Source organism: Heterocephalus glaber, unplaced genomic scaffold (genome assembly GCF_053883595.1).
Source record: "Heterocephalus glaber isolate CG9 unplaced genomic scaffold, H.glaber_assembly_v1.0 deba00001760, whole genome shotgun sequence".
Lineage (NCBI taxonomy): Eukaryota > Metazoa > Chordata > Mammalia > Rodentia > Bathyergidae > Heterocephalus > Heterocephalus glaber.
The window spans coordinates 4,927,700-4,955,424 of NW_028258457.1; the positions used below are offsets into that span (position 1 = coordinate 4,927,700).

At 57.9% G+C, this 27,725-nt stretch overlaps 2 protein-coding genes across 5 annotated transcripts; one reads left to right on the forward strand and one right to left on the reverse strand.

The window, feature by feature from the left end:
• The first annotated feature begins 528 nt into the window (after nt 1-528).
• Tle6 (TLE family member 6, subcortical maternal complex member) lies at nt 529-8,722 on the forward strand. Its single transcript, XM_087201422.1, has 10 exons — nt 529-552; nt 4,500-4,791; nt 5,293-5,372; nt 5,455-5,492; nt 6,040-6,298; nt 6,388-6,638; nt 7,274-7,415; nt 7,551-7,701; nt 7,862-7,938; nt 8,038-8,722. The coding sequence occupies exons 1-10, from the start codon at nt 529-531 to the stop codon at nt 8,140-8,142; spliced, it is 1,419 nt and encodes a 472-aa protein (XP_087057548.1). The 3' UTR covers nt 8,143-8,722.
• A 306-nt stretch (nt 8,723-9,028) lies between these two features.
• On the reverse strand, nt 9,029-26,983 carry Tle2 (TLE family member 2, transcriptional corepressor). 4 transcript variants are annotated; one of them, XM_004865830.4, is made up of 20 exons: nt 26,690-26,983; nt 26,495-26,592; nt 26,173-26,236; nt 25,779-25,823; nt 24,496-24,558; nt 21,715-21,789; nt 21,343-21,526; nt 20,869-20,888; nt 20,202-20,309; nt 19,101-19,145; nt 18,786-18,935; nt 16,990-17,128; nt 16,616-16,740; nt 16,030-16,106; nt 14,996-15,245; nt 14,177-14,424; nt 13,921-14,068; nt 11,292-11,442; nt 10,600-10,676; nt 9,029-9,302 (listed from the first exon to the last, which is right to left on the reverse strand). In XM_004865830.4, exons 1-20 carry the CDS (start codon nt 26,711-26,713, stop codon nt 9,195-9,197), a joined length of 2,199 nt encoding a protein of 732 aa, XP_004865887.2. In that variant the 5' UTR covers nt 26,714-26,983; the 3' UTR covers nt 9,029-9,194. The 4 variants fall into 4 exon arrangements, 3 of the variants coding, with proteins under 3 accessions (XP_004865887.2, XP_004865885.2, XP_004865886.2); XM_004865828.4 differs by having other exon boundaries at nt 16,580-16,740; XM_004865829.4 differs by having other exon boundaries at nt 16,580-16,740; nt 21,343-21,523; nt 26,690-26,977.
• Between the last annotated feature and the right edge of the window lie 742 nt (nt 26,984-27,725).

The following is a 27,725-nucleotide window of genomic DNA, read 5'->3' on the forward strand; positions in this document are numbered from 1 at the left end:
ATGGCAGCAAATTCAAGGCCAGGCTGGGCTACATAGTCTAGAAAGACCAGTCAAGGTCTAGAAAGAGAAACAAAGAGAAAGAAAGAAAGATACGGGGGAGAAAGAGAGAGATGGGGAGAAAGGCAAAGAAGAGGATTTTTATTTTTTAGCTCAGGGCAGGCTTAGGTGGAAGTGGTGTTCCGGACAGGGACAGTATGCGCATACTTAGGAGCCCTGACCACCCTGCAGAGACCAGCAAAGCCAGTGTGAAGGCCCTGAGGCAAGGGCTGGGTTGGCAGAGATTAGGAGTGAAGGGCGGGACCTTTAGCCCACAAGGAGAGGAAATCTGCTGAACCCCCTGAGGCCTCCCTCGGGTGTGGGTGTGGTAGGTGGTGTTGCCCTTTTCCTGGGTCGGAGAGGTCGACCCAGCCCGGAGTCTCACAGCTCAGGGGCCGCAGGATGGGAGACCAGCTCTCCCTTTCACTCCCGCTCCCAGAGGCTGCCTCCCAGCCCAGTCCCCATAGTGAGGTTCGGTTCTCTGATCTGCCGATGGATCTTCCAGAACAAGACAAGGTGAGCAGGTGACCGGGACTCAGTGATGCAGATGGGGACGGGGGAGGAGGGTCTGGGACTTGAGCGCAAGGCAGCGGGAGCCGTGGAGGGCGGTAGGCAGAGGAGGCCCAGGATGGAGACTTGGAAACCCCGGGACCTCGTGCTGGGGATGGAACCCAGGGCCTTTGCACTGAGCTACATCCACAGCCTTTTTTTAAAATTTTGAGAGAGGGTCCGGCTGAGTTGCCCAGGCTGGGCCCCAGCTTATGCCCCTCCTGCCTCAGCCCCCCAGAGTGCTGGATGACAGACCCCCGCATCTCAGCGCCGCGTCCTGTCCTCTGGCCTCTTGGGATTCAGGCAGGGATTGGTGTGGAGCCGAGGTCCCAGTCATGCGGGGCGGGGTGGGGGGGGTCTCCGCATCGGCAGCCCGTCCAGACCAAAGCGCCTGTGTCTTGTCCCCGCTGCCCTCCTGCCACCTGGCCCTTTCTCCTGGGCGCTGGCAGGCCTCTGCCTGTACCAGCTGTGCCTGGCAGGGGGCCAGGGCCGCGTCTGCAACTTAGCAGCGCCGGGGTGGGCAGCTCAGGGCAGGAAGCAGCCAGAACACAGCCATTCATCCAACAGACACTCAGCCAACACCTGCTCGCCCAGCGCAGCATAGATGCCAGGGAAATGGCAGAGAAGGGCACCGCGGGGCCTGCTGCCTGGGGGAGGGCGCCCGGCCTGCAGCTTGCTGTTAGGCCATGGGGATCACGTGAGGAACAGGGGCCGGGATGGAGGTGGGAGGGGTTGGAATTCAGGATGGTCAGGTTAAAAGCAGGGAAGGTGATATTTGAGGAAAGATCAGAGCCGGGCTGTGGAAGTCTGGGATAGGGGAGAAGTCACAGGAGGAGGGCACAGCTATGCAAAGGCCCTGGGGTCAGCACGGAGCCAGGTGGTGCTTGAGCATCCGGGGAACCGAGTGTGGCTGGAGCAGAGGGATCCAGGGGCCTAAAGGGAGGTGGGAAGGGGACAGGTGGCTGAGCAGGGCCCTGTGGACTGCAGGGAGGACCTGGGCTTTGGCCCCAGGGAGGTGGGAGCCATGGAGGGCTGAGGGCAGAGGGGCGACCTCACAGGTTCACTGTGCCTGCTGTGGAGATGGCAGAGAAGTGAGGTGAAGGATGAGACAAGAGCATAGTTGAGACCAGTGATGGAGCCAGGCGTGGCGTCACACACCTGTCATCCCAGCACTCTGGGGCCTGAGGCAGGAGGATCACACGCTTGAGCCCAGGCTGGGCAGTTAAGAGAGGCAGTGAGACCCCCTCTCAAAATTTTTCAATGGCTTGCAGGTGTAGCTGAGTGCGAAAGCCTTGGAGTCAGTCCTCATTGTGCTGCCCCCCCATTTGTGGGCTGGCGGGTGGGTTTGCGGGCGGGGCCCCCAGCAGTCGCGGAGAACCGGGCTGTGGCAGAGGGGGCTCCGGAGGAATCACTTGTGTCCTGCCCTGCCCCGCAGGGCGCCCGGGTCCCCTTTGCCAGGGCCCCTCTCAGCACCGTCTCTCCGGGCTGTGCTTCCCAAGGCCCTGGGGCGGGCTGGCTGGGAAGCCCCGGTGAATTGCGAGCTAAGAGCCGAGCGGATTGGGGCCCCGGCTCGGGTGCCCTCCCCGTCCTAATCCGCACCCCAAAGCCGGGGGCGGGGGTGGAGAACCGGCCAGGGAAACCCTGCATTTCTCCCGGCTTTGATTGCCTGAACCTCGAGTTCCCATTCCTAAAATGGAACCGCAAATCCCCTCAAGTAGGGTTAACATTTTCCAAGTGCCCCAGACCAGTCCTCCATCAGTTTTATTCTTGTTGTTTCACTACTGAAGATTGACTACAGGGCCTTCACTGAGCTGGCCCTTTATATTTTTAATGTTTTTATTTTTATTTATTTATTTTGAGATCGGGTCTCACAGAATGGGGCCCAGGCTGGCCTCCAACTCCTGGTGATCCTCTTGCCTTAGCCTCCTCAGTGCTGGGATCACAGATGTGTGATTACACCACACCCTGCATGGTTTTAAATTCTGAGACAGTATCTCACTAAGTTGTTAAATTGCCCCAACTCTGGCTCCAATGCTTGATCCTCCTGCCTCAGCCTCCCTTGAATCCAAGGATTACAGGCATGTACACACCTGGGATTACAAACCTGCCTCTTTTTTTTTTTTTTGGTGCTGGGGATTGAACTCGGGTCCTTGCGCTTGCGCAGCAGGCGTCAAAACCACTGAGCTGAATCCCAGCCCCACACCTGCCTCTTTATAAGTGATCTTCATGACTCAGCCTTCTCATGGCTTGGCATTGGTTTTGGGGGTTTTTTGTTGTTTTTTTTTTTTTTTTGAGACAGGGGCTTGCAAAATTTCCCAGGCTGTGCTCAAATTCAAAATTCTCCTGGACTGGGTGTGGCAGTGCACACCTATAATCCCAGCTTGGGAGGCAGAGGCAGGAGGATTGCCCTCAATTCAAGGCCAGCCTGAATTACACAGCAAGACCCTGACTCAAAAAACAAACACATGAACAAACAAAATTCTCCTGCCTCAGCCTCCCAAGCAGCTGGGATGACAGATGTGTGCCAGCCTGCCTGGTTTATGTGTCACTATTTAAGTGGAACTTAAAAACTATGTTCCCAAGCTAGGTGTGGTCGTGCACTCCTGTCATCCCAGCACTCAGAGAGGCTGAGGAGGGGGCTGGCAAGTTCCAGGCCAGCCTGGGCAACTGAACAACTCGGCAGGACCCTGTCTCAAAATTATCCAAAGGCCAGGAACGTAGCTCAGTATGAAGGTCCTGGGTTTGATTCTCCAGCACCGTAAGTCAGTCCAAAGCTACATCCCTAGTAGCAGCAGCCAGACTAAGCTTTCAGTGGCCACTTCACCTAGCAGCCGCTGCTGGGGACAGGCAAGTCCAAGCCACCCCAGAATCAATGCAGTCCTCCACTGGTATCAGAGGGGACACGTCCCAGGAACCTCTGCTGATACCAGAATCCCTGATGCCCCAGTCCCTTATATAACAGTGTGGTGCCTGAGTGGTTTAGCATCCCTGGTACGATGCAAATATTCCCTCTTTTTTTTGGTACCAGGGATTGAGCTTGGGTCCTTGCACTTGTGAGGCAGGCGGTGGAACCACTGAGCTACATCCCCAGCCCACTTCTATACTTTTTTGAGCCAGGTCTCACTATGTTCTCCAGGCTGGCCTCGAATTCACAGGAATCTCCCAGCCTCAGCCTCCTGAATAATGCTGGGATAACAGGCATCTGATACCATATCTACTATTGCTATATTGTATTCTTTAGGGAAAATGATAAGAAAAGTCTGCTTATCTAGTACAAATGCAATTGATTTTTCCAAATATTTTAAACCCATAGTTTGTTGTACGTTTGGATTTGGAGCTTTGGTGGACACAGAGGCCAGCCGTATCATGGCAGTCCTGGGCCCCTTTGCTGTTAAATCTTCATAGCCTGCCCAGTGTGGTGGCACACGTCTGTGATTCCAGCACTCAGGAGGCTGAGGCAGGAGGACTGCTGTGGGTTCAAAGCCAGCCTGGCCTACATAGGGAGACCCTGTCTCAAAACACCAAAAAAAGTTGAACATGGAGTTGGTTCCTTAGGTATATTGTATTAACAAAATCCCCATCTCTTTATGCCTTCAGTGTGGCCACTAGAACATCCAACTCTGTGTCTGACACCAGCTCTACACACATGCCAGTCTAGATGGTTTTCTGTTTGATAGGGAAAAAATTTTCTCAATCAATACCAGGGAAGGAACCCAGGGCCTTCGCACTGAGCTACATCCTCAGCCCACTGTTTTTTCTCTTTTCCCTTTTGGGTTCTTACAAAGTCACTAAGTTGCCCAGGCAGGGAGATGGAACTTACAACCCCCCTGCCTCAGCCTCCTGAAGCCAGTGTGCTTGGGGTCACTAAGCCTTAACCCTGACGGGGTCTCCCATCTCTCCGCTGACCTCTCTAGGTAGTGAGCCCCTTCAAGCCCCCAACCTCCCATAGGCAGGGAGGCCCGGTCTGCTCTGGGAAACAGTTCAAGCAGGAAAAGAGGGAACCAGTGCCCCCAGAGAGTCCAGAGGTTGGGAAGCCCCAGGAGTGGAACTGCAAGCCCCCCGGGGCAAAGGGCGGCCTGCTGGAGCCCCACCCATCCCTGCTCCTGTCCTGTGGGTCTGAGCCCCAACTGCGGCCAAACATCCTCACCAAGGACCTCTGGGAGACTTTTGCTTACCAGAGTAAGCTGGCAGCACAGAGTGACAGAAGTGAGTGTCCCTTCAGGGGTGGGGCGAGGGGTGGCCTGGGGTTGTGTCCGGGACGCGCTAACCCTGCTGTGTGGCTCTGTCCATCTTCCTCCCGCCCCATCCCATTGCCATGGCAACAGAGTGGGAGCCAGGCCTGGTGAGTACACATCCTTATCCTGGGGGCTCGTGGGTGCGGGGTCCCCCCAGGGGACCCAGGAAGACAGTCGCTCAGGATGGCGATGGTGGTTCTTCCTGCCACAGTGGAAAGACCGAAGGCGGAGCAGCGGGAAGGTCCGGTGCCAGCAGCCCAGCACCCCTGGGGGCTCCCGTGCCGGGACCCAGCACGGCCATGGGTCTGATGGGATTCCCTCCCGAGGGCAAAGAGGCACAGGCCCGGCACTGCTGAACTTGGAGGCAAAGTCAGAAGATGAGGACTCCCGTAAGAGCCTACTGGGACCGGGAGGGAGGGGACAGCTAGCCCTTGGCCGGGTCCCCTGCTCAGTTGCCACTGTCTCTGTCCAGTGACTGACTCGGCTGAGCTCTCCTCCAGCTCCTGGGAGGACCTTGAGGAAGACTTCACCAAGGCCACCAGAGTGGCCCAGGTGAGACCCCGGCCAGGTCCCACCTGCCTGTGTGGGGTGCGGGGAGGGACGATCCGGGACAGCCACCCTCTCGTCCCTGCAGGCCTCTGTCAGAGGAGCCCGCCCAGCCCTGAGGCCCACGTGAGTGTCTGCACTGTTTGCCCTGGTGGGGAGAGAAGGTGGCAGGGGAGGCTGCCAGTCGACAGGTCCCTCTGTCCAGGGTGTACATTTGTGTCCCTTTCCTGTCATCACTGGACCGTCCTCTCTAAGCAGAGTGACACATTCACACTAACCTCACTACCAGTTCCTATTATAACTAGTTCTGGGTTCAAGGGATTGGGGGAGGAATTCACAGGAAAAACAGGAGTGTGGGGGCAGCTGTGTTAGAGTGCCACACAGACAAGTGTGGTTGGAGGAAGGGGCATAATATTTAGGGCCGTAAAGGATGAATAGGAGTTTGCTCTATTAGGCAAAAGGGAGAAGTATATGGTTATGGCAGAGAGAGAATATTTGGAGGAGTGTGGTTAGGGTTGTGCAGGGAGTCTAGAGGGAAGACATGGCCTGAGAAAAAGGTTTCCTAATACCCAGAAAAGAGCAAACCTGCTTTAGAGCTTGGTAGGAGGCTCTTGTTGGGCACAGGAGCCCCCCAGGCAGGCAGGGCCCCCAAGTCCTTCCTCCCCCTCCGCAGATCCCAGGACCTCAAGGTCCTCGGGGACACATGGGTGCGGCCGGGCGCCTTGCCAGGCCAGTCCGAGAGCTTGGGTGTGCCGTGCAAGGTCCAGAGGCTCCAAGTGCTGCGGCACGGGGCCCACGTCCTCGCCACGGCCGTCAACAGCCTCACGCGCCACGTGTTCACTTGCGGCTTGGGCGGCCTCAAGGTGTGGAGCCTGGCCGCCCATGAGGCCCTGGACACCTTCCCCGAGAGCCACCTGCACTGGCCTGTCCAGGTGAGGGCGGCCGGCTGGGTCCCTGGGCGCGGGCCACCTCCTGCAGGAGGGCGCTGCTCACGGCCGTGTGTCCCCTCACCCCTCCGCAGACCCCCGGCGCGTACCTGCGCACCTGCCTGCTGGGCCCCAACGGCAAGGTGCTCCTCGCGGGAGGCCACAACCTGCCGGGCATCAGCGTCTGGGACCTGCTGGCGCCGGACCTGCGCAACCCGGAGCAGCTGCCTTGCGCGGGGCTCTCCTGCCAGGCCCTGGACGCCAACATCAGAGGCAGCCTGGCCTTTGCGGGCTTCAGCAACGGCATCGTCAGGGTCTGGGACCTTCGGGACCAGAGCGTGATCAGGTGCGGCCTGAGGGGTGGCAGGAAGGGGCCGGGCAGGGACTGGGTGCCCTCAAACCCCAGAAGGGGGTCTCACTGCCTTGAACTTGCATTTGGGAACCTCAAAGACAGATTTAGATCTAGGCTGGGCTCATTTCTTGGAACCAAGTCATTTCCACTTGTCTGCCTCAGTATCCCCACCTTGACAGGGTGTGATGGCCCCCAAACCAGATGATTCTTTTCATTTAGATGGAACCCAGGGCCTTGCATGGCTACATGAGCACTGCAGCACTGAGCTCCATCCCCAGCCTTTTTAAATCTCTTTGAGACAGGGCCTAAGTCACTAAGTTGCCCGGACTGGGCTTAAACTTGCCTCCCTCCTGCCTTAGCCTCCTGAGTAGCTAGGATAGCAGCCCATACAGCTCAACTATTCAAATAAATCTTGGGCCAGGTGTGGTGGCGCACACCTGTCATCCCAGCACTCGGGAGGCTGAGGCAGGAGGATCCCTGTGAGTTCAAGGCCATCCAGCACTCCATAGCCAGACCCTGCCTCAAAATTTTAAAAAAGGGCTGGGGATGAAGCTCAGGAGCAGTTGGAGCGGGCGGTGAGATTTCCAGGAAGACAGCCTCAGTCACACACTGGCTTCTCCCCTGGGCAGGGACCTCCCTTGTGGGCCAGGTGAGGCCAACACTGTGGTGATCAAAGATGACAACGTCTGGACCGGGGGCCTAAACGGCTGTCTGCGATGCTGGGACCTCAGGGCGTCTCGCAAGTCCCAGAAGCACCTCTTCAAGTCTCAGGTGTGGTGACTGCTACTGCCTGCTGCTGCCTAGCAACCTGTGCTCAGAGTCCAGGCCTGGACCTTTCCAGGCGCCCTGGTGTCAGGAGCGGGTGGGGCCGGGGCTGGCTGGGGTTCCAATAGCACTGCTCCCCAGATCACGAGCCTGTCGCACAGCCCCTGGGAGGACTGGCTGCTTGTGGGCCTGGCCAGCGGGCAGCACTGGCTGCAGCCCACCCTCGGGGACCAGGCGCATACAGCAGGGCACAAGAATGGCGCCATCCTGGGGCTCAAGTTCTCCCCATACGGTAAGCGCTCCTGGAAGTCAGTCTCCAAGGGCCCGCCCTCTCCGACACCCCAGGGTCCTGGGTCACAGCAGGTGACTGGAGGTCGGGTGGGCTTTCTGCTTTGGCCTCTCTGGCTGTCTCTGCCCCATGATGCAGCCCTGTCTGTCTGTCTGTCCCCCAGGCCAGTGGTGGGTAAGTGTCGGCACGGACAGGCTGGCCACCATCCACAGCATGCCCATGGGGAACACAGAGTTCCAGGTGCGCTGAGGCAAAGGGTGGGCGCAGGGCCCCTGAGATGTCCCCGGAGGGTCACATGGTGCCGCCCGTGAGCCACCTGACTCTGCCCCTTGCCACCAGGTGCCCGAGAAATCCTGCCTCACCTGCTGCGATGTGTCGGCCAGCAACAAGCTGATGGTCACGGGCTCCAGGGACTGGGCCTCTGTGTACCAGGTCTCCTACTAAGGCCTTCCGCTGTGACTGGCTTCTCTCCTTCCTGCAAGGGCTGGGCCTCGGGAGGGGAGGCCAGGGGTCTGGGGATGAGGGATGAAGGTGATAAAGCAAGAGGGAAAGAGCACTGGTGTCCCATCCCTGGTGAGCTCCTTTCTGCCACACACTGTCCGGGAAGGGGCTGAGGGAGGTGCTGACCATCACTTCCAGCAGGGCTGGGCTGGGCTGGGAGGTCCTTCCTGTCTTGGGGGACCAGGAGCCTAGAAGGGACATCTGCGGTGGTCACAACAGAGTACTAACATGAGGCCAGCAGAGGGGCTCTGCTGTGCACTGTGCTGATATTAAAACTAGTGGTAGCTGGGCGTGGTGATGCACACCTGTAATCCCAGCACTCAGGAGGGTGAGGCAGGAAGATGGCCATGAGTTCAAGGCTAGGCTGGGCTACATAGTGAGACCATCTCAAAAAGTGAAAAATCGCCTGGGGATGCAGCTCAGCATGAAGGCCCTGGGTTCAATCCCTAGTACCACAAAAATAAATACGACCACAAACAAACCCAATATTTTGTAAATCAGATATGCACTCATGGAAATATTAAAAGCAGTGCCATGTGAGACTGAGGTGTTGGGAGGTCACTTCCAGATGCAGGTGGCACCTGGAGTGCCACTTGGGCACAAGGGGAGGAATCCGTGTCACCCCAGTTAAATGACAGAATCAGGGATACATGTTACACGGCTCCACCTGACTCATCCTGCCCAGTGATGCTCCCATTCCCAATGCTCGTTGCTGGACAGATGGCTCTGTGTGTCACCTGGATAGATTCTCATCCCCAGTGGTCACACAGGAAGTGGCTGCCCTTCTGTGACAGTGCCCAAGAGAAGCAGCTGGAGTCTGTCCCAGCCCCACTGTGATAAATACATTTATTTTCCAGAACCCTGGGCCCATCGACCCCACCCCAGCAGGGAAGGGAGGAGGGGAGGTGGCAGCCGGTGAGCACAGGGCCCTGACACCCATGGGCGTGGCTGGAGGGGCTGTGGGCTCTGTCACCCCCCAAAGCCAGGCTGGGGCCTCAGTACACCACTTCATACACAGTGGCCTTCTTGTCCCCTGAGCCTGTTACGATGTATTTGTTGTTCCTGGAGATGTCGCAGCTCAGAACCGAGGAAGTCTCCTTGGACTGTCGAGGGAGGGGAGACAGAAAGGAGAGGTCAGGTGAGGGTGGCCCGTGTTAGCTCAGCCTGGTGCAAGGCTCCTGATCACCCAAGGATGTACAGAAGGCTGGGGAGGAAGGGGGGGACCAGCATGTGCCCCTAGGTGGGAGCGTAGCTGATGCCTCCAGTGGGAGAAGGAAGGCAACATGTTTTCTAGAGAGAGGTATAGATGGTCTCGACTAACAGTGGCTTGACTCACAGCGGCTTGACTTTACCACGGTGTGTAAGGGTACCTGCACAACTGCTTTTCATTTTGGGTAGTGTTGGATAAATTACATCAGATAGCCAAGACTTTCCCCAACTGTGGCCTGATGAAAGTGTTGGCTACCTGTATCAAAGGCACTTTCAAAAAATGGTTATTTCTGGGTAGGCACGGTGGTACGCACCTGTCATCCCAGTACTCTGGGAGGCTGAGGCAGGAGGACCGAAAGTTTGAGTCCCGCCTGGGCAATTTAATGATTTAGTAAGACCCTGTCTCAAAATAAGGCCTTGGGGGGCCAGGGATTTACCTCAGTGGTTTCGCCGCCTGCTGCGCAAGCCCAAGGACCCGAGTTCGATCCACACTACCGAAAAATAAGGTCCTGGATCCAGTGTGTAGTACCACAAGAATACGCCCAACAGTGAATATTTTTTGGCTTCCCCTATAGTCCACAAGTCTCTGTCAAATATTCTGTGTGTGTTTCTTACAACTTTTGCTTTTTGTGTGGTACTGAGCAGTGGTAGGATTGCAGGCATGCACCACCACACCAGGCTTACACTACTCCATGCTCGCTTCCCCAGACTCAGTATGATTTTTTAAATAGACAATACAATTGTCAGTGAGGATGTGGGGACTCCAGAACCCTCCCCTGCTGGTGGGAATGTAAAATCTGGAAACTGCCCAGCAGTTCCTCAACGGGCTCATGGGAAATTCCCCTCCAGGGCACCTGCCCGACAGAGAAACAGCTGGGAAACTGGTACACAGATGTTCACCATAGCACACTTCCTGGAAGCCAAGGAGGAAAAGGCCCAGTGTCCACAGATGGATGGAGGTCTCACACAGGGAGGTCTGCCCCCACAGTGGAATATTGCACAGCCAGGAAAAGGAGCGAGGGTGTGACACTCAGCACAGTGTGGACAGACATTGAGGACGCTGTGTTCAGTGAGAGACGCCAGGCACAGAAGGGCATCTGTCATCCCTTGCTTTAGTAGTTGCATATCAGGGAGGTGTGCAGACCTAGGTAAGGGTCAGGTAGCAGGGGTGGGGAGCAGTCCCTGGGGTACCTGGAAGATGCTGGCTCCATATGGCGTCCTCCATGCATTGAGCAGATTGTCCTTGCCGGTGCTCACAAACCATCGCCCTGGGGAAAGCAGCGAGCTGAGGACCAGGGGCTAGAGACCCAGGAACGTCCACCCTTACTCTTTTGTTTATTTTTTGTAGCTCGGGGAATTGAACCCAGGGCTTTCAACTGAGCTCCATCCCCAGCCCTTTAAAACAATTTTTTTTGGTATGGGACTCGAACTCGGGTCCCTGTGCTTGCTCAGCAGGCGGTGAAACCACCGTGCTAAATCCCCGGCCCTAAATTTTCTACTTTGAGACAGTCTTACGAAGTTTCCCAAGCTGGATTCAAGATTGGAACCCTGCCTCAGCCTCCCAAGTAGCGGGGATGCCAGGTGTGCAGCACACAGCCATTATCTATTCTTTTGAGTGAGACCCTGGGTTTGATCCCTACTCCAAAATAAAAGTGAGCAGGCATGGATGTGGCACTCTCCTGTCATCCCAACACTCTGGGAGGCTGAAGCAGGAGGACTTCAAGTTTTGAGCCCAGGGCCGGGGATTTAGCTCAGTGGTTTTGTCGCCTGCTGTGCAAGCGCAAGGACCCAAGTTCGATTCCCGGTACCCCCCCCCCCAAAAAAAGTTTTGAGCCCAGCCTGGCAAATCTGAGAGCGCCTCTGGGGGTCACAGGCAGACATACCACAAGAGGCGAACTTGAGGGAGAGGACGCAGCTCTCGTGGAGGTGCAGCTGGTACTTCTCAGGCTTTCGGACGTGCAGGATCTCCACATTGCTGCTCTCCATGCCCACGGCCAGCCAGTCCTGGTTGGGGCAGTGGCCCAGGGAGAAAATCTAGGGCAACAGGAAAGAGAAGGCTCCTGGGCCCTTGCAGATTTGTTTTGTTTTGCTTTGGTGCTGGGGATGGAACCCAGGGCCTTGCACCTGCTAGGCAAGCACACTCTAGCCCTTTAATTTTGAGACAGGGTCTCACTAAGTTTCTGAGTTGCCCAGGCTGGGCTTGAACTTGAGATCCTCCTGTCTCAGCCTCCCAAGCAATTTGGATGACAGGCATGCTCCTCTAAATCCAGCTCCTGGAGCCCTGCGGAGGTCAGGGAAGCTCCTAACCAGTGGGGACTGGCAGGGGAGGGGCCACCCTCTCCCACATCAGCCCCCATGGACAGAAGCAGCTGGCCAGGCGGGCAGGAGCGCAGCAGGCACTGTGTCGGATCATTAATATTCATCAGCGTTACCCAGAAGCCCCAGGCTGCACATCCATTATCCACTCCTACTGAACAGCAGCCCCAGGAGGGAGGGAGGGAGTGAGCGGGGAGGGTAGGAGGAGGCCAGCAAGGGTGGGGACGGTGGCTCCCCTTAGCAGATGGTGGAAGCTGGGGCTGCAGGGCTCAAGGCAGGAAGTCCGTCAAAGACTGAGCCCGGGAGACAGAACTTGTGAGACCCAGGCTGGAGCTCTGCAGCTGGCCTATGCTGTTTTTTTGGTTTCAGTTTTTTGAGACAGGGTCTGATTGTGTAGTCCAGGATGGCCTCGAATTTGAGCCTCCTGCCTGGATCCTCCTGCCTCAGCCTCCCAAATACTGGAATGACAGGCATGCACCACCAGGCCTGGCCAATACAGCTCTTTTGTTTTGATTTGAAAGGGCTCCAAGTTCTCCCAGCCGCACCTAGGGGTCAAGGCTGTGACCTGCCAGGCCTCTGGGAGCTGCGCTCACAGATAAGATGTGTGCAGAAGTGACTTGGATGTGCAGTGATTTCTAGCTCAACTTCAGGAGCTTCCAGTGCTCCATCCTGGCCACACAGCTGCACGGAGTGTGGGACAGCCGATGGGACAGGAAGTACTCCCATGGGGTCCCCAGAAACGGCATCTCAAGCCTTGGGGCACAAAGAATGGATGGCTGTGTCCACCTGCACCTCTGAGTTCACTCAGGAGGCTAAGGCAGGAGGATCACAAGGCCAGCATGGGGTACAGAGTGAGTTTGAAGTCATCCTAGACTATATAATGAGAGTTTACCTCAAGGAAAGACAAAAGAGAGAGAGGGAGGAAGGAAATTGTGAAGCCAAAGAAAGCACCAGATAAGGATAGAGTTGAAAGAAGCTAGATATGGTGGCTCATTGTCTGTCATCCTGGTGCTCTGGGAGGCTGAAGCAGGAGGATCTCAAGTTCAAGCCCAAGCCTGGGCAATTTAGTGAGACCTTGTCTCAAAATAAAGAATAAAGCCAGGTGTGGTGGTGGATGCCTGTCATCCCAGCACTTGGGAGCCTGAGGCTGGAGTTTAGCCATGAGTTGGAGGCCAGCCTGGGCTACACAGTGAGATCAAGGCCAGCCTGAATTACAAAGTAAGACCCTGTCTCAAAAAAACAAAACAACACAAAAAAGAAAGCTAGGGATGTAGCTCAGTGTGAAGGCCCCGGATGTGACCCCCAGAACCAAAAAAAACAAACAATAAAAAAAGAGCCTGGAAAATAGTCGGGTGTCCCCCCTACCCCACCCCACTCCCAGCTTTCAAAGAAGGACGGCAAAACTGTAGATGGGTCTTCAACATGAGGAGGAGTTCACCAACTGGAAAAGGAGGGGAGAAACATTTCAGCCAGAGGGAAGAACAGAGGCCCAGAAGCATCCAGAGGGTGGAGTGGGGGAGTGGAAGAAACTGAGTGAGAGGTCAAGGTGCTCACGCCTGACCCCAAAACATGACAGGCAGAGCCTGCGTTTCTGGTGCCCTAAACCCAAACCTGACTCCCCTGCAGTGCCCTAAGGAATCCCTGAGCCTGGACAGCCCAAGCACCTGTACCGGGGACCTCATTACCCAGCTCCTGGCCTAGGCTGGCCTCTGTCACTGGTGAGTAGCCCCAGGGGAGCCCAAGGCATCAGAGGGTGGAGGCTGGGAAGAGAAACCAGCCGTGTGGACAGATGGGGGCCAGGGAGTGGCTGGGCCGCAGCTCGGGGAAAAGATGACAACCAAGTCTAAATTTCTCTGTATCTTTGGAGAATTAAAGTGGAGGACTTGTGAATTTGTCTCCTTTTTAGTTTTCCAGTACTGGGGATCACTAAGCTCCAACCCCAGCTCTTATTTTTTATTTTGAGACAGGGTCTCGCTGTATTGTTAAGTTGCCCAGGATGGGCCCAAACTTGAGATCCTCCTGCCTCAGCCTCCCAGAGCGCTGGGCTGACAGGGGTGTGCCACCCCGCCCAGCTTGAATGGGTCTCTTTACAAGAAAGAGGCCATGGACAGCAGACATTTAGCCCTGTCTTATATATGGAAATGGACACCTCCGGAAGACGGGGGAAGGGAATCCTCTCCCCTTAGCCGGCGGCACCTGCGAGCTGAAGTCGTGCTGTTGTAGCTGGCGACCCTCCCGCAGGTCCCAGCAGCGCACGGTGTTATCCAGGCCGCCTGTCCACAGCCGGGTGCCATAGTCTGAGATGTCGATGCAGCTGGCCCCGTCCGTGTGGCCCTGGAACTGCCTGCAGGGAGAGGCCGATGCCCTCCCAGCATCAGAGCTGCTGGGCCCCCATGCCCCGGGGCAGGCAGGTGGGCAGGGCCGGGCCAGGGTCCCAGCCACCCACACCCACCTGACCATGGTCTGATTCTGCAGGTCCCAGACCACGATATTGCCATCGCTGCAGCAGGAGAAGCAGACCTTGGCGTCAGGGCTGACGGCAAGGGCATAGCAGGCAGGCGCTGACGAGGTCAGCTCAGCCTTGATGCGGGGCGTAGGCGCCGCCAGGTCCCAGATGGACAGGGTGCTGGCCTCGCCGCCCACAATGAGGCTCCGGCCGTCTGGCAGCAGCTTGCAGGAGCGGATGTAGTTGTCCCGGTTCTGGGAGACCCCACGAGGGAAGCCAGGCTGGGGTTGGTCCTCCTGGCCAGGCCTCCAAGAGACCCACCCAAGGGTGCCGCTGCCACACCTCGAGGCAGCCCGTCCCATGTCCCATCGGGCCAAAGCACCAACCCTTGGGGCTGCAAGCCCTCCTTGATTCTACCGTAACTGCCCCGCCACTTAGGAATGCAGGCCACGCCCTATTTTGGTGCCAGTCACGCCTTAATTTTACCATAAGCCCACCCTTCGAAAGGGGACAAAGCCCCGCCCCTCAGCTCTACAAGTTTCGCCCTGTAGGGTTGTGAGCCCCACCCTGTGTAAGCCACGCCTCTTAGAGTTCCGGGCCACCCCTACCTTATAGGAGTGGGACTTTTCTAAGTCCCGCCTCTTAGGTATTCCCCACCCTGATCTGTAAGTTCCTCCCGATTGGTGATTGGTCCGTAAGCCCAGCACTGTGGTTGAGCTATAAGCCCCGGCCAGGTTTTACTGAAAGCCACACCTTTTTTGCCTACAGGCCACGCCCTTTAGCTTGCAGGCCACGCCTTTGGTCTGCACGCCCCGCCCTCCTCACCAGGCAGTCCAGCTGGGCCACAGGCGTCTTGGCACCCGGCTGGCCGACGTCCCACACCTTCACGCAGCCCTTGCCACCCGTGTACACGTGCTGTGTGGAGCCGCTGATGGTGACAGCGCAGACTACCTCGCCATGCGCCAGCGTGTGCAGCTGCCGCGCGTGCCGCGGGATCCCCGCGCCCACCAGCGCGTCCGAGGGGAAGGGCACGGGCTGCATCTGGCCGTCCGCGGACACGTGGAAGGAGTAGGCCCTGCAGGGGCACAGGCAACATGGGGACAGGGACAGCCCGGGGCCTCCGCACCGAGCCCAGGGGTTCTCCTGCCTGCACCCTGCTGCGGCAGGGACAGGGAGCTACAGGGCAGAGGTGGAAAGGCTCTGGGGAGCCTGGACGTGCTAAGCAAGCATTTGAGGGACACCTGCTGAATACAGATGTCTGAGGAGGTCCTCGGAGTCCTGGAGCCCAGGCCCATTGCTAGGCAATGATCCCTGCCACCTGGGCCCAGTTATCTTTTAATGAAGCCTTTGTGGCTCACGCCTGTCATCCCAGCACTCTGGGAGGCTGAGGCAGGAGGATTGCAAGTTCCAGCCCAGCCTGGGCAACTTCCTGACTTAGCAAGACCCTGACTCAATAAAAAATAAAAAGGGCTGGGGATAGAGCTCAGTGTGAAGGCCCTGGGTTCCATCCCAGGGACCAAAAAACAAAAAGAACAAACCAAAAAGAACGGAAGTTAAATGCAAACATTTCATTCTTGGTTGCAGTGGCTACATTTCAAGGGCCCAGACAACCTCCCAGGACAGGAAGGCAGGAGGTCCAGCCATGCCTGGGGCCGGCTGTTCTCAGCAGCGTCCTGGGCACTGCCCTGGGCCCCACTGCTCCCTGCCGGAGCTCCCCTTCCCTAGCCGGGACGACGCTAAATGCTCCCTGGGAACCCCAGTTATCCTACAGAAGAGGCCTGGGCAACCCAGGAACACCATACTGCACCCATACAATGACTCCCAAGAGCAAACAGAGGGGACAGGGGACCTGTACTCACGGCTTCCCTCCTGGGACAGCAGGCAACGAAGAGGAGACAGAGGAGCCTCGGAGATGCGGATGTGACTCAAACGCCATCTGCGAGGACGCCAGAGCAGGTCCCCCAGGGTGGGTGCCTGCAGCCCTCTCTGCCCTGTCCCCTACCCCATCTTTTCCACTGGAAGTACAGGAGCTTGCTCTCCTAGACTTAAGAGGGCTGTTTCCACTCAGGGGGACCCCACAGTCTGTCCAGCAAATCCCAGAACCCCAGGATGGGAAGGATCCATCCCATATTCAGATTTGCTCTAAATCACCAAAAGCACAACCTCAGGACCCACCCAGGCCACAGCTTTGCTTTGTAAATAACCTCCCAGGGCAGGGCACTCTGCTCCTTATAATACGGCCTGAGAGCAGCCCTCTGTGCACAGCCACAGGTGCTGACTTGGGCTAAGCGTGTGAGCTACTGAGACCCTCAGGTTGTCTTCCACATGCACTTGCCAAGCCAGGGCCCCTTCCCTGGCCCCCAGGAGTCCTGCTGACCCCTGCCTGGTGTCCCCACCCCGAGGACTCACCATGGGCGAGCGTCCATACACCACAGAGCTGCTGACCTGGGGGGACAGGTGGAGGCTGACGTAGGAGCTGGGCACGGAGAGGTCCCCGTTGAGGGTGCCGTGGGAGCCCAGGCTGAAGGATGTGGTAAACGGGCTGGACAGAGTCAGGGGGCTCCTCAGTGCTGAGCGAGAAGGGTCAGGTCTTTAGACTGTCTGGATCCTGATCCTGGGCCCTGCTCTCTTTCTGCCATTTGATGAACTTCTATTCATCCTTCAAGACCCAGACCTAGTGTCCACCAGTATCTTATGAATGTTCTCGAGCCTCTCACTGTGGGCCTCTATCCTGGGTCCCTCCTTTTATCCCAGCCACCGAGATCACACACAGCTGAGAATTTGGGGGATCTGAGTCATCTCCCCAACCAGGGTCTCACCCAGGCTGTCTGTGGAGGGTGACGGCTTTGCCACCAGCTGACAGAGGTGACTGGCGGAGCTGGGCCCAGGGGTGGACACGTCCTGGGGCGGGGAGGAATCGCAGGACTTGGAAGCAGGAGGGCTGGTGGGAAGGTCACTCTGCAGAGAAGGGGCTGATCAGCTACCAGGTACCTTGTGGCCCAAGGACCTGGGCTGAACCCATGGGGGACACTGCGGACAGACAGCATCCCAGGAGACATCGCAGGTGGGGAGTAGCACGTGTGCACTTGCAGGTCCATGCTCACCCCTGAGCTGGACCCCAGCCCTTTTTATTTTTATTTTGAGGCAGGGTCTTGCTGCGTTGCTAAGTTCCCCAGACAGGGCTTCAGCTTGCAATCCTCCTGCCTCAGCCTCCTGAGTAACTAGGATGACAGGCATGTGCCACTGTGCCAGGCTTTATCTGGGTCCTTTGGAAACTCTGGCGTGGGCTCAGCAAGGGGCAGACATGCAGTGCGCTCTCGGGTTGTGGGGAGGAGTCTGGGGTCTGGGAGCCAAAAGTGCTGTGTGGTACTTGTCCCCACAGCTGTCCCTGGGCTGGGGGAGCCTGAGGGAAAGGGGCAGCCAGCCAGACCGCTGTCTGGGCTTTGCATCTCAGTTCCTCCTACTTGAAAGGACTCTGCATCATAGCCGGGCCCAGTGGCACACGCCTGTCATCCCAGCACTCTAGGAGGCTGAGGCAGGAGGATCACAAGTTCCAGCCCAGCCTGAACAGCTTAACAACTTGGTAAGGTCCTGTCTCAAAATAAAAGATGAAAAGGCTGGGGATGGAGCTCAGTGCGAAGGCCCTGGCTTCCATCCCCAGTACAGGGGGAGAGAGGCACTTTGTATCCTGTCTGTGTCCAGTTCAGCTTCCCACACCACAGAGACATGACAGGTGGGGTCTGAGTGGATTCCCGGGGGCTCCTGGAGGAGAAAGGACCTGCTCCAACTCCCCCTTAAAGTTTCCCTGGAGGAGGAGGGAGGAGGAACTTAAGATAGAATGGGAGCCCCAACCTCTGGTGGTTGCCATGGCAACCTGTTGGCAGGGGAGGCCTAGAAACCGACAATCTCACCCAGGATAAGTGCAGGGCAGGGGCCTGGGGAAGATGTGGGAGTAAACCCAGGAATAGGGGTGAATCGCGGAAGCCCATGGGCAGTTCTTGGACGGTCCAAACGGGTGGCATTAAAATTACAAGAAGGCTGGAAAGGCTTACAGCCTCTCCTTCTGGGTCCTCTGGGGCTGGGGCCACCGGCCTCTCAGTGGCTCTGGAGGACTCAGCCATTGCTGGGGCCTGAGGTCCACCTCACGGGTTGCCAGGGTTCTGGGTGTGTTTATTTCCATGGGATTTCCTATTTATTGCAAGAGGTCCTTGATTCCCATGTAAGGTGGTGAGTTGCTCTTAATAATTATTTTCCCAGTTTAGTTACAAAGTTGTCATTTTAATATTTACTGAGGTTCAACCACGTGAGTCTGCAGCAAAAACAAGGGGCAAAGGATCCCCAGGAAGGGCAGCTTGCATCAGACCCCCAGGATGAGGCAGGCCCAGTGGCGCAAGCCTGTCATCCAGCACTCTGGGAGGCTGAGGCAGAAGGATGGAGTTTGAGTCCAGTCTGAGCAACTTAGCGACCTAATGAGGCTCTGTCTCAAAATAAAAAATAAAAAGGGCTGGGTGTGGAGCTCAGTGGGGAGGCCCTGGGTTCCATCCCCAGTACAGCAAAAAGAAAATCAGACCCCAGGGTGAATAACGTGAATTTCAAGTCACACCTCAATCCTTACCAGGATGAGCTCTTTGGCTCGGGGGATCGGTGAGCCCAGGCTGGAGGCCAGAGAGGCCGGGCTGCCCCCGAGGTCCCGTCGGGTGGGGACACAGATGGGCGCCTTTCCGCAGGGCGTGGTGGCCGGGCTGGGCGGCTCTGAGGGTTGGTCCTGGGTGACATTGGGACGGGCGACATGGGGAGCCAGCCCTGGTCCCGCTCAGCCTGACCCCCATCTCCCCGCTAGCCCAGGCATCCATCAAGAGGGGGTGCAGTCCCCACTCCTGGGGGTCCCCCATCCCAGAGCAGGGAAGAGCCTCCACAGCCTGGGACTCACCTCATCCACCACCAGGTTGTAGTCGCTCTTGTCCTCATCGCTTTCCTGGGGGACACAGGGAGGAGGGAGTCAGCCTGGCCACACCCCATCTCCTTGGAAAGGACTGGGATGCCCTGGCCCCTGCCGCCATCTATCTGCTTGTTGGAAGGGAAGGCTGGGGTGTCACAGGGCCCTTGGGCTCCTGGCCCCCTCCAGGCTGCTCTCCACACTGGCCCAAAGATTTCCTAAGGCCTCTCTCCGCCTCTGCTCTATATCCTGCTGTGGCTGTCTATTGCTTTTATGAGAGAGAGAGAGAGCACCTGGGTCCATTCACTGGTGGGGAATGGGAAGCCTAGTGGGGGGAAGGTGGGGTTAGACCCGGAGGTACTGGGGTGTCTTTGGGGATGTCTGGTTTGGTGGGAAACCAAGAACAGACTCTGGTTCAGCCTGCAGCTGGGAACCCAAATCTGCCTGCTAGATAGGTTTTCTCCGACCTCCTGCCTGTGGCCAGTTTATTTTGTGTTTTTGTTTTTCTTACACTATTGGGGATGGAACCCAGGGCCTTCACACTGAGCTCCATCCCCAGCCCTTTGTATTTATTATTTTAAGTCAAGGTCTTATTTAGTTGCTAAATTGCCCAGGCTGGGCTGGAACTTGCAATCCTTCTGCCTCAGCCTCCCACAGTCAGGAGATGACTGGCGTGCACTATACCTAACTCCACGCCCAGCGCTTTCTACCCAGGGCCAGCCTCACGTGTGCCAGGCAAAGTGGTCCACCTCTCAACTGCACCTCCAGTCCTGATTTCTCCTTTAAATCAAAACTAGTTGCTGCTATTTCTAAACCAAGCAGAAAAGTGCCCAGCCTCTCTGAGAAACACACTGACCGACCCTGAGCCAGCCGGCAGCTGGGACCAGGCTGCAGAGACTCAGAGCAGCTAGAATCAAGGCTGGCACACAGGGCTCCTTCTGATTGGCCAGTGCCCCGAGAGCAATGGGGAGCTATGGAGGACTCTAGAGTGAGGGCCATGTACACAGCTGGGCTCTAGAAGGTTCCCAGGTCCAGGCCAGGGACGGATCTGGGCCACATGTACCCACCCCAGTGCCCTGCTTACGCCCAACTCACGTAAGGTCCTGATAGGTCCTTGTCCTCGGCTCTCTGCTTTCCGCTGCCCCCAGGCCCACTGGGTTGCTCCTCCTCCACCAGACTCTCAGGGGGTGAGGGGGATGCACTCTGCAGGGAGGCAGGGGCCAGTGGGAGGAAGGCTCAGGACCCTGGGGTCCCCAGTTGTGGGGCAGTCGCTGGGTGATAATCCTCCCCCTTGCTGCAAGCGCATCCCCCAGCCCTTATGGGGAAACTGAGGCCCAGGACAGGCAGGGCTGCCTGGGCAGCAGGACTCAAACTGGCCACTGAATAGCCCTAGAGATTGGGAACCAGAAAGCAAGGGATCCTAGCAGAGCCCAGGCAAAGACTGGGAGGGCTTAGTGTATAGGTGTGCCGCCAGGAAGCTTTTATGTTCAGAGCCTCAGTGATATTTCAAAATGTGATTTTTATTTTTTCTTGTTCCAGGCTGGCCTGGAACTTTAGGATCCTCCTGCCTCAGCCTCCCAAGTGCTAGGATGACAGGCATGCACCACCACAACCGGCTTCCAGCTTGAAAGAGTTAAACAAATAAAGCTCCAGCGGTCCAGGCCTCTCTCCCATAGAGAGCTTGAAAATGGGGATGTGGGTCTCATTCTGAGGCCCTCTTGGCTCAGAGCAACCTGGAATTCATGGTCACTCCTCAACTTACCGGGCTCAGGGCTCTCTCCACTGGCAGGTGGGGGCCGCCGAAGAAAGAGAGAAGAATGAATCAGGGTTTTAGATCCCATGGTGCCAGGGGGTACAGCTCTCTACATTTTATCACTTTGGTTTTGTTTTTGTTTTTGTTTTTGTTTTTCGACACGGTCTCACTATGTAGCCCAGGCTGGCTTCAAACTCATGGCAATCCTCCTGCCTCAGCCTTGTGAGTGCTGTGATCACAGGTGTGCCTCCACACCTGGCTCCCTCTACAGTTTATAAAGCCTTCTTCCGGGCTCAGAATCTCCTCGTCTTCCACATCTCTATAGACAGTGGATTGTCTCTTCCTGACCCACTTGGGATAGATGCCCAGTGACAGCTAGGGACCTGCCCGAGGACACACAGCATGGGGTAAGGTTGAGCCGTGGTCCCACAGGTGCTCCTGTTCCTTCCTCCCATCACCCCCTGCACCAGGCTGCCCGCTTACCTCTGGACCCCTCGGCCTCCATGCCCACGCGATCCTCCTTGGTGGCCGCCACCAGCTGGGCCTGGGCAGCCAGCGCTCCGGACAGGGCAAGCAGCCCCGTGGCACTGCCACCCACCAGCCCGGCCGGGCGAGGGGTGAGGGGCACAGGGGGGGCGTGGTGGGACAGGGGCTGGAGCTGCTGCTGCTAGAGGAGGGAAGAGGATAGGCCAGGGGCGTGGGACAGCACCGATGGGGTCTGAGCAGAGGGGGTGCCCTGTCCAGGGTCCCCAGGGAAGCCAGAGCCCAGGCCTGCTGCCCACCTGCCACCCCAGCGCTAGCCCTGCTGGGAGCCAGGGATGGGGGTGGCAGTGTCCCCACTGAGAGCAGACTCACCCCGATAAGGCTGTTCAGCTCCCCAACTGTCACCTGCTTTGCCCGCTCCACGGCCTGCAGCACTTGCTGCTGGTGCTGCGAAGAAGTGGGTGGTGAGGGTTATACAGTGTCCCTAACCCCATCCGCCAGCCCCAGCCTCTGCTCCGCACTTTCACCCAAATTCCTGCCTGCCGCTTTTTAAAACTCTTTGTTTGGCTTTTTGGCAGTACCAGGGATCGAACTCAGGAACTTGTGCTTGCCAGGCCGTTGCAATGCCACTGAGCTACAACCCTGGCCCTTTTTAAATCTTATTTTTGCACCCCTACCCTTTAAAAAAAATTTTTTATTTTGAGGTAAGATCTTGCTAAGTTGCCCGGGCTGCCCTTGAACTTGAGATCCTTCCACCTCAGCCTCCCAAGTAGCTGGGATGACAGGCGTGTGCTACTATGCTTGGCCACTTTTTTTTTTTTGGTACCAGGGATCGAACTCAGGTCCTTGCACTTTCAAGGCAGGCGACAGAACCACTGAGCTAAATCCCCGGCCCCACTTTTTTTTTTTCCTCTCTCCCTCTTTCCCTTTCCTTTTTAAATGATGAGATACACATATGGAGAAAGAAAAAAGAAAAACCACACATAAGTACAAATATAGCTAATAACTACAAACCAAGGACTCTCCTGGGCACTGCTGGCATCAGGGAACAGCGAATTCTCTGCGGGGGCATCCTGGGCACTGCAGGGTGCTGAGCATCGTCTCCAGGCTCCGCCCGCTCTGTGCCAGGAGCAGCCAGTGTGACAGCGACAAACGCCCCAGGAAAGAGCCATGGTTACAAATCAGCACCCATGTGCCAGCCCCAGGCCAGGGCATGGAATTGCCAGCCAGGGAGCCGCTCTCTCCCCTCCCCCGTTCTCTTTTCTCCACCTTTATCACCCCCAGCCTGCCTTCCGGAAGCTGCTGGTGCTGTGCTTTCTAAACTATTTATTGTTGGGCTCCTTCTTCCCGTGCTGCATGTGGCTGGCTTCTTTTACTCCATGCAACTGTTTTTTGTTTTGTTTTGGTGCTACAAGAGATAAGAGGCCAGGCCCACGCACATGCTGGGCACTGGCTCTACCACTGACCCCCACCCCAGTCGTGAAATGAAATGGTCACATATTTAATACAGGGGCTGGAGCCAGGCCTGGCAGTGCACCCCTGTCATCCCAGCACTCTGGGAGGCTGAGGCAGGAGGATTGCAAGTTTGAACCCATCCTGGACAACTCAGCAACTTAGCCTGACCTTGTCTTAAAATAAAACATAAAAAGGGCTGCAGATGTAGCTTAATGTGAAAGCCCTGGGTTCCATCCCCAGCACTGCAAAAAAAAAAAAAGAAAAGAAACCCAAAAATCTAAATACCAGGGCTGGGGGTGTGACTCAGTGGCGAGCACTTGCCTAGCAAGTATGAGGCCCTGGGTTCCATCCCCAGCACACCCTAAAAAAATGTTCTGCCTTTGCAAGCCCCAGGGTCTCTGTTGCAACCGCTCAACTCCCCCATCGCAGCGGGAAGCCGCTACAGACTGCACTACAGGAATGGCTGTGTCTGAGTGCCAATAAAACTTTATTTACAAAAACAAGTGGAGGCTGGGTTCGGCCCTCCAGCTGATTCCTGTCCTAGGGGATGGGAGCTGCTGGGGGGATATGTGTGCCTTTATTCACTCCTTCCCAAAGGCCTTTCATGCCCATTTCTTGGAGTTCTCACCCTTCTCAGCCTTCGCCACTTTGACCCCACCCTCAGTGTCAGACACCACCTCTACACTCTGCTTTACACAGGGCTTCTCCCATCCCAAGCTTCCAGAAACCTCCGCCTCCACAGGTGAGGCCCCAACCAAGTGGAGCTCTGTCCTCTGTGTTTGGTCCCTAGTGCAGCAAGCTGCCCAACCCATATTTATCCATTTAACCTGTCTCTCCAGTTTCCAGAAAGCTTCCGATAGAAATAAGCTGTCTGTGCAAAAGTCCTGAGGCCAGCAGGAAAGTGGGGCATCCTCACAATGGCTGGCTTTGGTTTTGCAGTTTCAATAAGGCACTTACCCAGTTACTGTGTATCTTTGCTAATTCTATTTTAAATGATTGTGCTAAAAAATACGTAAGTGGGCTGGGGATTTAGCTCAGTGGTGCTGCTGCCTGCCTTGAAAGCGCAAGGTCCTGAGTTCGATCCCTGGTACCAAAAAAATAAGAAAATTTACCATTTCTAAGCACCTAGCTCAGCAGCACTACGTGCAACCCATGGCTGCGTGGCTGTCACCACTACCCATCTCCAGGACTTTCCAACTCCCCAGCTGAGCTCTGTCCCAGGAAACACTGACCCCCGCCCCCTCCCCAGCCCGGCACCATCCTCCTTCCTGTGCCTGTAGATCTGACCACGCTGGGCCTCCTGGGGGTGGGGCCCTGCGCTGCGTGTCCTCCTGTGTCTGCTGCAGCTCCCTGAACATAAACTGAAAGTTATCCTTTAAATTAGGCACGGACTAGCCGGGGATTTAGCCCAGGGGTTTTGCTGCCTGCTGCACAGCCACAAGGACCCGAGTTCGATCCCAGGTACCAAAAAATAAATAAGTAAATAAATAAAATAAATTATATCAAAATAAATAAATAAATAAATGAGGCACGGACTAAGCACCCGGCACCTTCCCGGGCACTGTGCAAGCACCAGCTCACCGAAACTCTGCGGCCACACTGACTGAGGCCCCTCCATCCCCACACCCAGCCCAGGTCTCCCTCCACACCTGCAGCCCCCAGCTGCCCGCAGAGGTGCCCGCCACCCCGTGCTCTCACCTCCTGTGTCAGGAACGGGATGATCTGGGCACAGATCCCACTCAGCCGCTTCACAACCTCTGCCTGAAAGGAGCAAGGAGACAGGCTTGGGGGTGCTGGCACCCTCACCCCAGCCCCCAGCTCCCAGGTGAGAAGCACGTTCAGAGCCGGGCAGTAGAGGAACTGGCACCTCTAGGTGCAAAAGGGAAACTGAGGCCAGCGAGGCTCAGGCTGGGGGCGGATTCCCCAGGTGGCCTGGAGTCCTGGGAGGCAGAGACACCCGGCCACACAAGCTCTGTACCAGGTCTGCAGGAGGTGGCCAAGACACAGCGCTGGGGTCACTGGCAAAGGGAAGGACCAGGCCGGGGGCCCAGAGAGGCCACGCGGGAGCAGTGGGCAGCAAAGGGTGTGCGTGCCAGCCCCGCCTGCTGTGCCCCTCCTGAGTCGGGGTGTGCACATACCGTCCCCTCCGGGGAGGCCAGACCTGGCCCTACCCCTCGTCCTCCACCCTATGTGGGGCTCTGTGGCCATGCCCATGGGCCCCTCCAAGCACATGAAACCACCAGAGTCCCTCACACCCGGGAAAGTAGGCTAGGGGTGCACCACAGGCACCCCACTCCCAGCCATCCCCCGGAAGCCTTGGGGGATCTAAGACCCCTCACCCCAGTCTCAGAGCCCACTCATCCCCTCCAAAGCCACTGGTCAGTCTCAGGGTCTCAGCATTAATGTTAGAACCCTGGAGTCAATTCCAAACACTGAGGTCTAGCTCAGAATCTCAGGGACAGCCCCAGAACCTTGCAGTCCATCCACGAACAGTGCAGCTTGTGTGACATCAAGTAGAGAACAGACCCAGGACCTGCCGGCCAACCCACTGGGATGGATCTCGGAACCTCCAAACTAGCCATGGAACCTCAGGGCCCCATCAAAACTTCAGACTCACTGGGCTGGAAGGGACCTCCAAAGCCACCTGTCCAGCCCTCTTCTGGGACAGAAGTCACCCCCACAGCCCTCCTGACCCTACTGCTGCTATGGCTCCTCATCAGCGGAAACACCGGGCTCCTGTCGCCTGCCAGCCTCTCTGTTGGCCAGCTCCAGCTGCGGGCCACTGTCTCCAAGTACTGAAAATCACGTTCCCCTTCAGAGACTAAAATCTAGCTCCCCTGCCCCCAGCTGGGGCCTCTGGGGCCTCTGTGGAGATTTCAGGATAATCTCGGGTCATCTCGGTCCCCAACTACCCACTCTGGGTCCCTCCCAAGGCATCCAAACCCCCACCATCCTGGGACATGGGGACCCCAGCACAGTACCTGTTTATGCATCTCGATGTTGAGCCCATAGGACATCTCGTAGTACTGCAAAGGAAAGCCACTGGCAATGCCTGCGACAGTACACGGCTGGTCCCCAGCTGGGTGACACGGGTGTTCCCAGCGTGTCACAGTAAGAGGCAGAGCCCCCAGCTCCACGGGGTCCCAGAAGTGGAGCCAGAGATATCAGGGTGCATGTGGAGGGGTCCCCTCTTCTCTCCTCAGAGAGGCAGGGCAAGTGCAAGCCGCCCTGAGACCCCAGCCCCGGGGAGCCACCCCAGGAGGGCCTCGAAAGAAAGCCGGGGTCCCAACCAGCCCAGTGCCCAGACAGGGAAGAGGAGGCAAGAGAGAGGCGAGACAGTGGCCACCACCCTGAGCCCAGCAGCCTGTCCCTCACCATGACATAATGTCGCTGCATCTCCGTCTTCTCGCTGGCCAGCTTCTCACATTCCAGCTTGAGGCTGGAGAGGACAAGGGTTCCCCACGGGCCACGTGGGCAGTTCCCAAAGTGCCAGGGGGCATCTCCCCTCCCCAACCTCCCAGCCCCTGGACCCCAGGTCTCCCTCCTGCCTCTTCCTGGGCTCAGAACCCCAGCAGCAGCCCGGACCCCCCAACCCCCACCCCCACCTCCACCTCCACCTTGCTTCTCCACCTGCGCGCCCCGCCCCTCGTACCGGAGCCCCGCCCCGTCCAGGTGCGCGGCCCCCGCGCCCCCACACCTGTGGTACTGGGCCTGAAGAAACTGGAATTCTTCTTTGATGCGGTCGCAAATCTCCAAGATCGAAAACTTAAAGGGCTGGCCAGTGGGGAGTGGGGTCTGCGGCGGAGGGAGAAGAGCTCAGGGTCGGGGTCCCCCCCACGCCCTGGACGGGGGCGCCCCTCCAACCCCGCAGCCCCAGTGCCCACGCACTCACCGGGTGCCGTCCCTGGGGGTACATCCTGCCGCTCCGGGGCGCGCCCCCGCCCCGCGCCACCGGAGCTCACAATACTGGGGGCGCAGGAGCTGGAGGCGGGGGGCTGCCCGAGGGAAGGGGAGGAGGGCGAGACGGCCCCGAGCAGGGACGCGGAGTCCCCGGCGTCGCCCCCAGCGAGCGCGTCCGGGGTTCGGCACCCGGGAGCCCCCTCCCCGGCCGAGAGCGGGACGCGGGGCGGACGCGCAGCCAGCGCAGAGGTCGGCGGCCGCGGCCCGGTCTCGGTGGCGGCGCGGGCGGGGGCCCCGCTCGGAACCGCCTCCCTCCGGCGGGGCTCGGCCGGGAGCCGCGGGCTGCGCCGCCTTAAGGTGGCGCCGCGCCCCCGCGCCCGGCCCCCGGCTCCCGCCCCCCCAGCTCACGCGCGCCCCGGCTTCTGCGCACCAAGCGCGCCCCCCAACTCCCGCGCACTCCCGCGCGCGCGCGCGCGCGCGCGCCGGGGACCTGAGCTCCCCACCCGCTGGGAACCCACGGTGTCTCCCTTGGACCCCTCCCTAGTGGGACCGAGCCTCGCGCCAGGCCCCGGGTTCCCACCCGTCCCGCCCCAGCAGGAGAAGCACGAGTCAACAAGTGAACAAGTTCCCCGCGGGGGGTAGAGAGGGGTCCGTTGGGTTCAGAAGCGGCTTTTCTGAGCCAGTGACATTGCGCTCAGATGGAGGGGTCAGGAGGAAGCCGCTTTGCTTAGCCCAGCCAGGGAAGGGACAGGGCTCAGGATACAGCCTGGCGCCACTTCCTGGCCCTCTCTGGGGCCTGGGCCCTCGCCTCCACAAATGTATTCGGATGAGATGGTCAGGAGTGGCCAGCCCCGTCTCCGACCTGGCCAGACACAGGCAGGGCCCAGAGATGGGAGCCGTGACTGCCACCAACAGCAGGCTGAGCAGGACTAGGCCTTGCCCCACAGCGGGCACCACAGCTCTGCCATCAGATTGAAGCGCCCTCCGAGGGCTGAGACTCCACCCCACACACTCACCATCAAAGGGAG

Coding starts and splice junctions, on each gene's coding strand:
- Tle6 (XM_087201422.1), top strand. CDS start 529: ATGGATCTTCCAGAACAAGACAAG. Junction 553..4,499: donor ATCTTCCAGAACAAGACAAG/GTGAGCAGGTGA, acceptor TGACCTCTCTAG/GTAGTGAGCCCCTTCAAGCC. Junction 7,939..8,037: donor TGGGGAACACAGAGTTCCAG/GTGCGCTGAGGC, acceptor CCTTGCCACCAG/GTGCCCGAGAAATCCTGCCT.
- Tle2 (XM_004865828.4), bottom strand. CDS start 26,713: ATGTACCCCCAGGGACGGCACCCG. Junction 14,069..14,176: donor CAGAATCAGACCATGGTCAG/GTGGGTGTGGGT, acceptor CTCTCCCTGCAG/GCAGTTCCAGGGCCACACGG. Junction 10,677..11,291: donor CCTCAAGTTCGCCTCTTGTG/GTATGTCTGCCT, acceptor TGCTTTCCCCAG/GGCGATGGTTTGTGAGCACC.